Source organism: Cannabis sativa, chromosome 5 (assembly GCF_029168945.1).
Source record: "Cannabis sativa cultivar Pink pepper isolate KNU-18-1 chromosome 5, ASM2916894v1, whole genome shotgun sequence".
NCBI classification, from domain to species: Eukaryota; Viridiplantae; Streptophyta; class Magnoliopsida; order Rosales; family Cannabaceae; genus Cannabis; species Cannabis sativa.
The window spans coordinates 74,158,188-74,171,779 of NC_083605.1; the positions used below are offsets into that span (position 1 = coordinate 74,158,188).

General features: G+C 31.4%; 2 protein-coding genes and 1 non-coding gene across 3 annotated transcripts; 2 read left to right on the forward strand and 1 right to left on the reverse strand.

Annotated features, from left to right (window-relative positions):
* The first annotated feature begins 1,266 nt into the window (after positions 1 to 1,266).
* On the forward strand, positions 1,267 to 7,048 carry LOC115716267 (uncharacterized). The gene is made up of 7 exons (XM_030645030.2): positions 1,267 to 1,868; positions 2,970 to 3,266; positions 3,681 to 3,836; positions 4,266 to 4,603; positions 4,929 to 5,427; positions 5,556 to 5,588; positions 6,173 to 7,048. The coding sequence occupies exons 1-7, from the start codon at positions 1,685 to 1,687 to the stop codon at positions 6,706 to 6,708; spliced, it is 2,043 nt and encodes a 680-aa protein (XP_030500890.2). The 5' UTR covers positions 1,267 to 1,684; the 3' UTR covers positions 6,709 to 7,048.
* Positions 7,049 to 7,544: 496 nt separating this feature from the next.
* Positions 7,545 to 7,617, forward strand: TRNAA-AGC (transfer RNA alanine (anticodon AGC)). The gene has a single exon. It is a non-coding gene; the product is annotated as a tRNA-Ala (tRNA).
* Positions 7,618 to 7,837: 220 nt separating this feature from the next.
* Positions 7,838 to 9,645, reverse strand: LOC115718104 (protein LURP-one-related 17). Its single transcript, XM_030647065.2, has 2 exons — positions 9,318 to 9,645; positions 7,838 to 8,529 (listed from the first exon to the last, which is right to left on the reverse strand). Exons 1-2 carry the CDS (start codon positions 9,603 to 9,605, stop codon positions 8,053 to 8,055), a joined length of 765 nt encoding a protein of 254 aa, XP_030502925.2. The 5' UTR covers positions 9,606 to 9,645; the 3' UTR covers positions 7,838 to 8,052.
* Positions 9,646 to 13,592: the final 3,947 nt, after the last annotated feature.

The window sequence follows — 13,592 nt, forward strand, 5'->3', positions numbered from 1 at the left end:
GCCTTCGGAAGCCCTTTGTAAGGTGGCATGGCTGCCCTCAAACGTCTGGTTCCACTATATCAGATCTTGTCTCCTATGTCAAAACATGGTAGTACGCGCACCACCAAAGGAAAAACCTCCCTTTTCGTCTAACGACGCGTATCTAATAATACAGTACACAAGCACGTCATCTGTCCCAAACCGTGTGGCCCCAAACTGTACGGATACCTTTACCCCACGAGCCAAAATACTGTCAGTGGACCTAAAAGTTATGTATTTTATGTATTTACCCCAATAGTGGGCCTAGTTTGTATGGGTCACGGGTATGCCTAGTGAGCCAAAATACTAAGGTAGCGTTTGGTTGGAGGTAATGAAATAGAATGGAATGGAAATGAAACAATTTTCATTCAATTCTTTTGTTTTGTTGCATTTTAAAGTATTGGAATGACATTCTAATGGAATGCTCTTTCCACCATTTTGGTGGAATGACTATTCCATTTTTAAAAGAAAAAAATGACCATTCCAATGTAACAAGGAAAAAAAATTAATAATTTTTTTATCAATTTTTTTTTATGCATTTTAAATTTTATTTCATTCCATTCCTATTCCTATTCTCATTCTCATTTCTATTCCTATATTTTTATTCCTCCCAACCAAACGCCTCTTACGTTTTTTTGAACTTTTTTTTTTCAATACATATTCTTAAAAAATATACCTATCAAATAAAAATAAATTGTATTTAAATATTATGATAAAAAATTATATGAAATTTTTTTAGAAAAAAATAAAAAATATATACACATGAGTGAGTTGGAAAAAATTATGAAAATAAAATCAAAATAAGTATTGAAATTAACATAAAATAATGTGAGGAAAAAATTTTAAAAAATATATTAAGAGTAATTTTTAAAAAATATTTAAGTTTATATTTTATTAATAATAAGGTGTATTTATTATTGGGAAATTTTATTTACACCCCGAAAATTTCTAAACACGCCCAATTTTAATAATTTTTATTTTATATAAAATTTATATATTATATATACTAAATTTTTTTAACTTTTTTCTTCCAATTCATATTCTTAAAAATATAAGAATACTTTTTAAAAATTATTTAAGTTTATATATTTTTTTAATAATGAAATGTATTTATAAATTTATGGGGTTCAAATAAAACTCCATTACTAGTGAGTCACCACAAGGGGTATTTTGGTAACCACACAAACCCAAATAACATACAGATTATCAAACAAATACCACGTGGTGGATGATCATTGGTTGGAAAGCAAAGCTGTGTGAAACAGCTCCTATTGCTATTATTTTCGTGTAATTATTGGATAATGCCACGTCATATATGGATTACGGTGAATTTAACCTCACCGGAATATTCCCTATCGACGATATGTTTCCTAACATACTCTTCTTTTCCCGAAAAGTATAAATACTTATTTTTCTTCATCCAATTCGTGCCCTAGAAAAAAAACCCCCTTTCTCTGGTTTACCCATAGCCGCAATATGCTCATCCTCACCAGAAACCCCAACTTTCCTTCACTTTATTGGACTCCAATCAAGGCCTCAGCTCATTTTCAGGTTGCAATTTGTTCGTGGATATGATAAAAGCTTGATTTCTCGCCAAAAAGGTTAGGTTTCGAAGAGATGTTATGAATCGGAGTCTTTTTGTAGTTTTTAGCTTAGGTTATTAGTTATGGATGCGGTCAAATTGCCTTTACCTGTGGATGTGGCTTCGGCTTCAAAGTTGATGGGATCGGAAGGGTTTGCGAGAACCGGAGTCACGGTTCAGGAGCTAGAAGGTTGCGATTCCGATGGCGTTTCAGTTATCGCTAGCCGTTCAATTGAGTACCGTTCTAGTATTGATATTAGTGAAAAATGTGAGTTTATCGCTTTTGTTTTCTTTAAAAGCATGTTTTTTTAAGTGAATTTATTTTTCGATATTTTCAAGCATCAATTTAGAGGCTCTGAATAGAGATTTTTTGAGGCGTGGGAGGAATTTTAGCAATTTTCTTTGAGTGGTTCTCAATAATTTGAGTGGTTACAATAACTGTTATTTTTCATTTCTGCGTTATTACGAAATTAGGGAAATTTGGGAAATTTTTGATGTACAGTGATACGTATGCGTTAGAAGTCGGACTATGACTTGTCCGAAACATGTATTATGTGCTTTGGATAATAAAAATCATGTTTTTTTTTTTCATTCATGTTTTTGACGAGGCTATAAATAGGTTTCCTTGTCTTGTAGTTATTCGCCAGTTAGTTTTTCCACATATTTTCATCTGGTCAGACCATATATTTGGATGAATTAAGGATAAGTGGATGACTTGTGTTAAGAAAAAACTCCACTTGCAGAATGTTATCCGTTAGGGAACAGTCTACAGAAAGGAGATGTTCAAGTTCTGCTGTACTTGGACCTTTTATAACATCTTGAAAACCAGATTTTGAGATGGATGTTTTCAGGATGACCAGGATAAGTGGCACATAAGGTAACTAACATATGGGCCACACTTCTTTAGCATAATTCGTCAGTGGGAACTTGATAAGTCAATCTGGTTGCTTATATTGCTTTTCCCTCTGTACTTTCTTTAGAGTACTTTTGTATGTTCTGTTTTTTATATATCATTCAGTAATGATATATGATGTTTTAATCATCTCTAGTTATTATTGGGGAAATATTTGAAGACAATTTACAATTTTCCCTTTAGCTTTCTAATGATGTATTGATTGCTTATGGATCTAATCTCATATTTTGCTACTCAATCACATATTATAATGTGGAAAGAAGTTCAGTTATGTGAACATGTACAATTTCAATTTGAGTAAACTTCGATGATGTCTTTCTTTCAGTTACCTCACCACATCTCGAACCCTTGGATTTAACTTACATTCTTGATACAAAAGTTTCTATAATTGCATTATTTTTTTCTGCTATTCTAGTACTTATTCTAATGGTTGGAATTTGATTATGACAACTGCAGTAAAAGATTTTTTATATCCTGAACTACGTAAGCAGGATAATCAGCTACTCAGCAATCAGGGTGAATTATTGTCAGAAGTCTTACAGGATAGGTCTAAGAATGGTCTTTTGTTGACTCCCAAGGCCGAAGGTGTACAGTCAGAACGGAAAGCAGGAAAAGTGTCTAGAAGTAGTAGTAATCTATGTTCCAAAAGACCACGTGTGATCAAATTGCAAGATCCTCCCCCGACAGGAGTTGAAGGGGTAAAGGATATGTCTCATAAACTTACCTCATGTTCACTAAAAGGCACTTATTCAGGTAAACACCCAATGATAAGAAGATTTTAGAGAAGTATGGTGTGCAATGTCTAATAGAAAGTCAAATTTTCTTTTTTCTGCGATTGTGCGACCTACGTTTCTGAAGAGATTCTGTAAAAATGGATAGTTCACCTTGGGTAATGAAGAAGAGAGATTGAACTGGGGAAGTCTCCCACTTCTGGAAAGATTCAAAATGGTTCTGCATGTTTTAATTGTTTCACAAATACACATTTTGGAAATGAAATCAAAAGTTTTTTATTTGGTGGAAATTAACACGTTCTGTATTTTTTTTTTTTGAGATAATTATTTTACATCAAGTTTATTAGATTGGTCGTAGTTCTTTTACTTTCTTGGCCCATTGGGTAGGAGCTTGGGCTGATATATACTTATCTTCTTTCTTTATTAAACATTCTAGATAAAACTCATTTGGTGAAACAAAAGAGCAACCTTAACAGCAAGCGAGGTGACAAGAGAAGTCTTAGAGTTCCTGTAAAGACCAAGTATGATTCCTTTTCAATGAAGGCAGGTTCGACCAGCTTTGGTTCGGCTTCCGGAGGGAATAGCTTATTTGGTATGAAAAATATTTTCACATGATATGTGCTATTACTGGTTTTCTTCTTGCATCTCGAAGTTTATTTTATTACCGGTTTGTGTTAATAAAATAAAATAACACAAACTGGCAGAATAATTACCGTCTTTTTGTGTCATTACTAACTGTCATTTTTTATATTTAAGTCGTTGGTAGGTTAACTGTGTTTATTTATGCTAATCTGTTTCTTGCTAGTAAATGTAAGAACTTTTCCTACAGTTCATTTATTCTCACTATTCTTCTTTTTTGATGTATTTAATCACACCAAAGTAGCATTTATCCAATTACCAGAACCCTATCATGGGGTTATGGCTTGGTAGCTATTATTCTCACTAATTTTTTGCTGCATGCCAACTGTCTATATTCTAAATATGCTCTTTACCAGTGATATTTATTTATAAATTTATTCAGGAGTTTATGGACTGAAGTCAGATAATCATGACGTCACAAAGTTTGTAGATGATCTTCCATTGAACGATCTACTTCATGGCAATTACCAACCTCCTAGCCTAGGCAAGGATAAAGGGAAGAAAGCAACAACTGTGAATGAAAGTTTTCTGAATTCCCTTAGAAAATCTTGCTCCCTCCTTCACCTCCCAAGACTTGTTTCCCAAAGTATTGTTGAGATAGACAGTTGTTCAAACAGAAAAATGTCTGCGTGGTTATTGAATTCTGTTTCCGTTGAAGCTAGTGGTGTCAATGGTGAGATAGGAGATTCATCCTTGATGGATGTGTCGTCTAGTAATAAGGTTAGTATCATGAGCATATCTAAGATACTGGTGAATTGTGTCATGGAAAAATTTAAAGCATGCATTTTGTGGTTGATGACTGTAAATATGTCATTGGCTACTTCTGTATCCATTTTACTGGTCTTAGAGAATTTTCTACAAATATTCAGTAGACTAGATGTTGGGTCCCTGCATTTCAATTCCACATGTGAACTGCAAAATTGCCATTGATAGTTGAAAGGCTAATTGTCTTCCATTTATTTTTTATGCCAATTCGAAAGTATAATAATTGTAGGTCCGAAAAATTATTAAGTGTCGGTAGTCATCTAAAGTTTTTATGCTTCAGGACACTTGTATCAAGTCTGAGGCTCCTGATAATCCACCTGAGTCACTGTTGCATCAACCTAAGGAAATTTTGCAACGGTTGGCACTTCCTCCACCAAAGGATTTGGAGTCTTTGCTCTTGGATGCAGCAAAACCTACTTTATCTTCAAAAAATACTGCTGATCTACGTCCAGGCAAGCAAATGTCTCGTCGAGTAAGCTTGCCACCTTTTCAATGGTCACATACTTCAAGTGGACACTGCAGAACTAGTTCTGATGCAGTTAAGTTGTCCACAATTAAGGGTACATGCCAAGGTAGATGGTTAAAAATAGGGAAAGAGGTTAAGAGTTCTATTGATACTGTGACTAGCAATTTTACAGACTTGGAGTCTCTTAAGTATGATCAGAGTTTGGTCCCTTCAGGGCTAAAAGTGGCTTGTGTAGACAATGTAACTTCTCTTCACGAACCCACTACTAGTCTTACTGGTCGTGGATGTGATTCAGAAGCGACATGTTTGGAAGGTAAGGCATTTTCATAAATTTGGTTCATGTATAACTTCTACTTTATCATGTTGTAACTATTACTGTTTTTCTTGGAGGTTCAACTAGGATATTGCTTTATAATTTTATTTATTCTCATGGAAATGCAGAATCCAGAGGCAAGGTGAACAATCCAGGAAATGGTACGGTTTCTTTTATCATAATTGCATATTTGCGTTTTACAAATACATAGTATGTTGTTGTTCATCTTCAAGTATTGGGAGCCCATGGAAGGAGGATTGTAGAAGTGATGTTTGAAAGGATCCAAAGAGGATTGTAGAAGTGATGTTAAAAGGAGAAGAGCAATCAGTCATATAAAAGTCTGGAATATAAAAGTACGACGACGACGTTACCTTTCAAAATTATATTAAACATATCATTGGTGGCTAGTCTGGTATTAGGTCTCTAACGTTTACTTCATTTTTCAAATTCTCTGCATTGCATACATTACTGTTTAGGGTCTAACTAAATGACCTGCCAATGCTGTTGACCTTTGTTGATTTTCTGATCATTGGAGTATGGATGGAGATTCAAGTACGGTACAAACTAAATGAGAAACCTAAGTAATCTGTAGGGCTTGGAGACCCGTTGGGATTGGTTAAAATGTTAGTTGAATTATGTCGTGGTTATATGTTTTCTTGTTTAAGAGCTTTTCGAAATACAGTTACGATATCTGCATGCTTCTTTGCCTTTTTATTGTTTTGTAACGTATTTATTTTTGCGACAGCTGGGCACTGTCCGAGACTATATGCTGCAGCTAGAACGCTGTATGACATTGCAACTAACCCCCCAAGGCAAAGCCTGGATAGGACGATAAGATGGCCGAAGAAGTCGTCTCAGAAGACCATGAAAGCTCGAAAGTTGAAATATAACGGGAAAACTGAAGAATCTCAGTCACCATTAGCTTCTGTATTTCGGCCTGAGAATATGGCAAGAATTGAAGAAACAGTACCCTTTCCTTCAAAGAAACCCAAACTCTCAAACATCAACCACAAACAGGATCCAAGTCATGTTAGGAAAGAAACTTTGAAATGGTCAACTCCGAGATCAAGTAGATCGTCCCCTAACAGAACAGGCAAAGACATAATTGCAGCTTACCCAAGACATACAAATACAAATATTTTAAAGCAATCATGTATGATGCCGCCGCCTGCACCAGTGGTAAGAGTTTCGGATATTGCTACTAACAATCAGCAGAAATTAAGAAAGTTGCCATTAGAATGGAACAGAGGAAAGGACAGGGACAGGGACAGGTTGGAGTGATCATCAATATCGATTTTTTCTTCTTTTTTTTTTTTTCACATAGAAAAATCTCTCATTCCTTCTGACAATTGTTGTTGATTTATTATTAATACCTCCCCTTTAGTAGGGTGTACATATGTGTGTGTAATGTTGTTGTAGTTGTAGTAGTAGTAGTAGTAGTAAGCATTTTAACTGGAATGGGATTAGTTGTATGGGGCAAAGGTATTTGCAGTTTATAAAGGATATGATGAAAAGGTGGGGTTGGTTAATTCTCATGTTGTATGTAATATACCATTTTAGGCAGATGTAAAAACACAGCAGCAGGGAATTATTTATCTCATCTCTTTCCTCTTTAGTTAAATATTCATTATTGCCACTTCTCTTAACTATGGGTAACCACATGCCTTTGGTGTTGTGCTTGTTATTTTTCACTCTTGACAATATTTTTGAAATATTCAAAGAATTGTGTTTTTTTGCTGAGAAGAAAAGGGAATCTGTGGTGTAATCTCTTTATTATTATTACGACACCAAGCTAATCTTTAGAGGGCTAAGCCTTTTTTAATCCGTACAAGAAGGGTTGTGGTTGGTTTCGAACCCTTTGACTCAAGTAAGAAAAGATGCCAGTAAAAGCCACACGTTAAATATTTAAAGAATTGTTAATGACTCCATTTCCCAACTTAGTATATCACTCAATTTTGGATTAGTTTTGAAGTCAGTATTTAAGAAATTTGTTAAAATGATGAAAATTGAAACAAAAGGGTAGGCAAACATCAGATCAAATTGGGATAGTTGGTTGTTTTTTCTATCGAGGCCTTAAAAAAGTTAATATATAAAACAATTCAAACAATCATCAATAAGGGGATGTAGCTCAGATGGTAGAGCGCTCGCTTAGCATGCGAGAGGTACGGGGATCGATACCCCGCATCTCCATTTTTATCATTTTCAAACATTTGTTTTTATTCACTAATAATTATGTTATTATTATTATTATTAATTTTTTTGAAATAATAATAACAACAATAATTATAATGTTATTTTGATCGATACATTTTCTTGAATTCATCGGGTCATCTTGGTAATTGCAGATGTAATCATTTAAAAATAGTCAAAGTCATCATCAACCGACCATTCTCTCAAAAGTAATAATAAATTAAAAATAATAATTATAATTATTTATTTGCTAATAAATTAATTTACAATATTGCGTACTGCATACGAAACCCACCATACTCACAAATTCTTTTCCATGAAAAAAGAAATCATGATGGACTTTTATAATTTGTCAAAATTCTAGCTTAACTAAATATTATCTAAATAATCTATTAATCTAGCTAAGCTAATTAGTAATAACTAATGAAAAAAAATTCAAGAGAACATTTGATCCAACAACATTAGAAAAGCCATAGCAAAAGTTGGATCAAAATTATGGTGAACAATAAGGTGAAAAACCTCATTACCAAAGGAAATTCCACTAACACATTCTTGTTTTCTTCTAATTTCAGCAACCACTTTATTATTACACCATTTATCTAACACTTTACATGATCTTTCAGTGTAAGAGCCTTCAATCACGTAATCACCACATGATGATGATGATGATGATGATCTTTTAGTATTCTTATCGGACGAACCACATCGAAACACGTGGGCAAGAACATGTGATGATGATGATGACTTGTAAAGATAATTGATGTTCTTTTTTATGTAGAAAATTGGCTTTTTTGATGTTGATGATAATGATTTTGATCTTCTAATAACATTAATCTTCTTCTTCTTATTATGATCAACATCAATTGATCTTTCTCCTTCGTACACAACCCAACTATCCACAAGTCCAAGCTTCTGTAAATTAATTACCAAACCAAATTAATTATAATTCAAAAGAAAAAATTCCTAAATATATAACATTATAATATTTTCTTCAATATATATAACATTCTATTTTATAGTTACAGCAAGCATTCTACTCATTTTCGGCAAATTTCAAATGAAATACAGTGCCAAAAATTGTTACTCTTATTTTTTTTATAAGATCTAAACGTCTCTAATATATGTAAGATAATTTAATTATTATGTTAAAATTAATATTATATTTATATTTATCCCAATAATTATAAATATATATTGTAATTAATTAAAATATATATATTTTTTTAAGAGAGAGTGACGGTCTCTTCTCGCGGGTCCGTCGACCGTGTGCTACTAACTATTTTAAAATTTATATTCCACACCTAAATTATTCATAATTTCAAAAAATTAAGAAAATTATGTTGTTAAAAAAAATTATAGTAAGATAATAAGGATTGTTATTACATAATACACAGTTACATATAAAAAGAAAATTATTATGTTGTAAAATACCAAAAACCAAAAAAAAAAATGGTCTTTAAAATTAAAGCACCCGAAAATTATTTATAACTGTACTGCAAAACCATGATGAAACTAAGAAATTTTAACCCTCTAAAGTGAAAATCCAGATAAAAATGAGAATAGACAACAGTTAAAAATATCTGACATTTTTGTTAGTAATATTTATCTAAGATAACAGTTTTTAATAACTATATATATATAGAGAGAGAGAGAGTTATATATAAGAATATTAAAAGTATATATAGTAATAATATATGTACCGTAGGACGATGGTTGAATGTGAGGATAGATTTTCCAGAGGAATCCATGAGAGTAATTTCTTGTGGTCGAAATCTCATGTAATTATCAACACGGTAAATCAGATTTCCATGTGAATCGATCACTGTAAAACCATTGCAACTCATTAACAGTGATTTTCTCCACACTGTCAAAACGACATCCTTTTCATTGTCGTATTTTTCATCATGAGCAGCTTCATCATCTTCATCATGGACCACCACAACTGATCTTGATCTTGAGAAAGACTTCATAGAAAGAAATTTCTTCATTATTATTGTTGATTTTTTTTGGCTAATTAATAGAGTGTTTCGATGAAGTACTTATGTGTGTATATATATATATATATATATTTATATATATATATATATAATATTTTGGAGACAATCCTACCAAAATGGTAGCTGCTGGTATTATAGAGACACATTAATCAATACCATAATATTTAATACAACAATGCTATAAGTATCATTGGTGCCTACTACTTTAGTAATATTTGGTATGGAAAATTGCATTATATATTCATTTTACTTTGTTTAATAGAGCAATACTATAAGTATTAGTAGTGCCTATTCTCTAGTAATTAATATTTGGAGTAAGTTGAAAATTACCATTTTTATTAATCAATTAATTAAATTTACCTCTAATTTTATATTTAATTAAAGCATACCTCTTTTATATGTATTGTACCTAAAATACTTTAACATAAGAGAGTAACATGGAGAGTATCTTGAAGTGATAGGGGCAAAACTCGTACAATGTTTAAAAAAAGAGGAAAAGTTGATAGACTTTAAAAACAGGGTAAAAATAAAAGAGGACAATATAAAAAGGGTATAGAGTGTAATTTCCTCTTAATATTTGGTGGCAGTTTTAGGGCCGATTTTAGGCTAAGGCGGGATAGGATCGGACCTAAGGCCCACCCATCTTAATTAGGAGCCCAAATAAAAAATATATTTTAAAAAATATATATATTTTCTTAATAATTTTTTAAAATACCACTTATTCTTATAATAAGGGTCCAATTATTTTTTGGATAATTACATAAAATATTATTTGTTTGTAAATTTTTTACATTTTTACGTTTACAGATTTTTATTTACGTTTTTACGGTGTTTTATAAAAAAACACAAAATTACATAAAAGTAACAAGAAAATAACATTCAAATAACAACAAAAAATAATATACAAATAACAATAAATTAACAAGGGTACAATATAAAAATTCATCAAAAGACCATATTTTCTGTAAATAAAATTATAAAAATTGAAAAAATATTTAAAATTCCGCACAACTGTATTTTTGTATTTTTTTTTTTTTTTGTAATTTTTGTGTATTTATAAAATAATCTTTTTTTTTTCTAAGGCTCATTTAAACTCTGGGCCGACCCTAGGCGCCTTATTACCACTGTTTAGTGATATTCTATAATAGTCATTAAATTAAATTATATGAGATCTAATACTTAATTTTACCAATAACGATATTACACCATAGAGATTACGTATCATTCATTGTGCTTTTTAGGATTTCTCTATTTAATAATAATGTATGTTTTTTTTTTTTGAATGAAAATAAACTTTATTAGATAGAAACATCCGCTAAAACAATGGATTGAAGAGCAAGGGGAATATCGCTCTCAGTAAAAAGACGACCTGACCAATAACAAACACCACGTGCCATACAGTGCGCGGCTTTGTTAGTAGACCGTTTAACATGACCAATAGAAACATTACTTAAAGAAGATAAAATAAATTGACAATCTTGAACAAATAAACAAAAAAATGTATGTTTTTTTTTTTTTTTTGAGAAAAACCAAAAATGTATGTTTAGTTGTTACTAATAGTGTTTAATTTTAGTATTATAAGATTGTCACGTGTACTTAGCGTTAAACAAGGCATACACGTGTATGTTTTATGCAGCCGATTAGAGAAGAAGGTTATATTCCATTTTTTCTCTATCATATCTTCTCAATATATAATTATTTGAGTATAGATATATATATATAAATATATATATATCATTCATTAAAATGGAATTAGGTCTCTCTATAATTTCTTATTTGAGGAAGATTCCTGTGAAAGAGACACAAGAGTGAAATCCAACAAAAGTGTAGTTGTAATTAAAAATTAATGAAAGGAGATATACACTCAATTTTGGCTAACTAATTAACAAAAAATATAACAAATCAGATGGTAATTATAGTTTAAATGACAAAAACTAATTATTAAATGTTATTATTAATTTTTTATCTGGTGAAATAGTAACTAGTTTTTAAGAATGAATTATATATTTTAATTTAGGGATCTATGATTATTCTTTTTCTTTTCCGTTCAGTTTTGACATATTAAGAATATAATATGTTGATTTAAGATTAATATAGGGGAGGACTTTAAGCCTTATTGATGTAATGGCATGTTTACTAATAAGTAATGGGAATCAATAGTAAGGTAATCATTCCCTTACATTTGTTTACTTGCATTATTAAAATTAGGAAAGGGAGAAGTTGATTAAATAAGGGAGAAAAGAAAGGGAGAACTTCTCCCACCAATTTTGTAAGGAATGCCATTAAGGGTAATGGATTTTTATTATTTTTATTTTATTTTTTAATATTAAATATATAATGACAATTTTGTCCTTTAAAATATGTCTTGCAAAATAACTACCATATAATATAGTTTAACTCAAAAGGGCAATTTAGTCAATTTAAGCATTCCGATTACGTTTCCTAATAAAGTAAACAAGATAAATCACAACTATTCCATTTCTAAAAAAATTTAGTAAACAACATATTACAAATATTGATTCCGATTATTTTTCATTTATTCCGTTACATTTCTCCATTAATTTATTCCGATTCTGATTACTGTATAGTAAACGTGCCATAAAAGTTCTGAAAATACAAGTTGGCGGTTTTTTTTATACGGCATAAAAATCGACACGAGCCTGAAAGCTATGAACATAATGCAACACATACAAATCCAAATATGACACCAAAATGTTAGGTCTATTCTTTGAAAATTTTGATATGAGATGATTCATATTATTTTAAGGCACGACATGACACGACTTAATTATATTTTAAAAACATAAAAAAATATGAACCGAATTAACAAGATATATTAAGAGTTAGTCCCACATTGCTAGTGTGTGGAAATAAATTGTGATATATAAGATAAAAGGGCTACTCCTCCCATTGCCAATTGGTTTTGGGATGGAATCTCATTCATCTTATTCCTCAAATTCTAACATGGTATCAGAGCCACTTGTCATCCGTTGTGAGCCTAAATTGCCACCAGTCCAAAAAGCCGTTTGTGATCCGTTGTGAGCCAATGCCGCCGGTCCAAACAGATACTTCCGCTGTCTCCCCTTTAACCTCCATTTGGGACCTTTCGGCCAATGTGTGCCAATTTCCAGTGTTGGGGTTTTTAACCTGTACACCCACAAAATTCCCAATATTTGGCCTTATGGGATTCTTTCAAATGTCACGTTCGGTCCTGTAGTCTTTTAAAGGTCGTTCGTTATACCCACACTTTTCAGGCCCAAACGTGAGGAGGGTGTATTAAGAGTTAGTCCCACATTGCTAATGTGTGGAAATAAATTGTGATATATAAGATAAAAAGGGCTACTCCTCCCATTGCCAATTGGTTTTGAAATGTAACCTCATTCATCTTATTCCTCAAATTCTAACAAGATACACACTTTTGTACAAAGTCATATCAAATGACTCATATAAAAAGTAATTTTTTTGAATGGAAACATATAAATAGTATTAATGAGTCACTAATTAAAATATATCTATATATGTACGTACCGCCAAAATCATCTATAGATTTTTAATCCCATATCTATAGAATTTCGTATTCTAAATATTATTGGTAGATTTAGTTTATTATCTTAAGCTTTTAATTATTATAATTTTTTTTTGGAGATTATTTCAAAAAAAAAAAAAAACACACAAAAAATTACAAAACACAATTTTGTACGAAAACAGAATTTTATATATTTACGGTAAAATATCTATTTTTTTGATGTATTATTATGGTCTAAAGTTTAGATGAAAGCAATAAAAATGTATATATAATATTGGCAGCAATAAGTAAATTTTAATTTCTGTAATTTTTTAATAAAAAAATAACCTATCACGAGGGGTACCTAGCCCTCCGAGATTACTCACATATTTTGAGGGGCTGACCTGCCAAGATTGCTTATCTATCTCGACGAGTCTAGCTTGTCGAGAATGACCCTTTCTCAATGTCGGTAT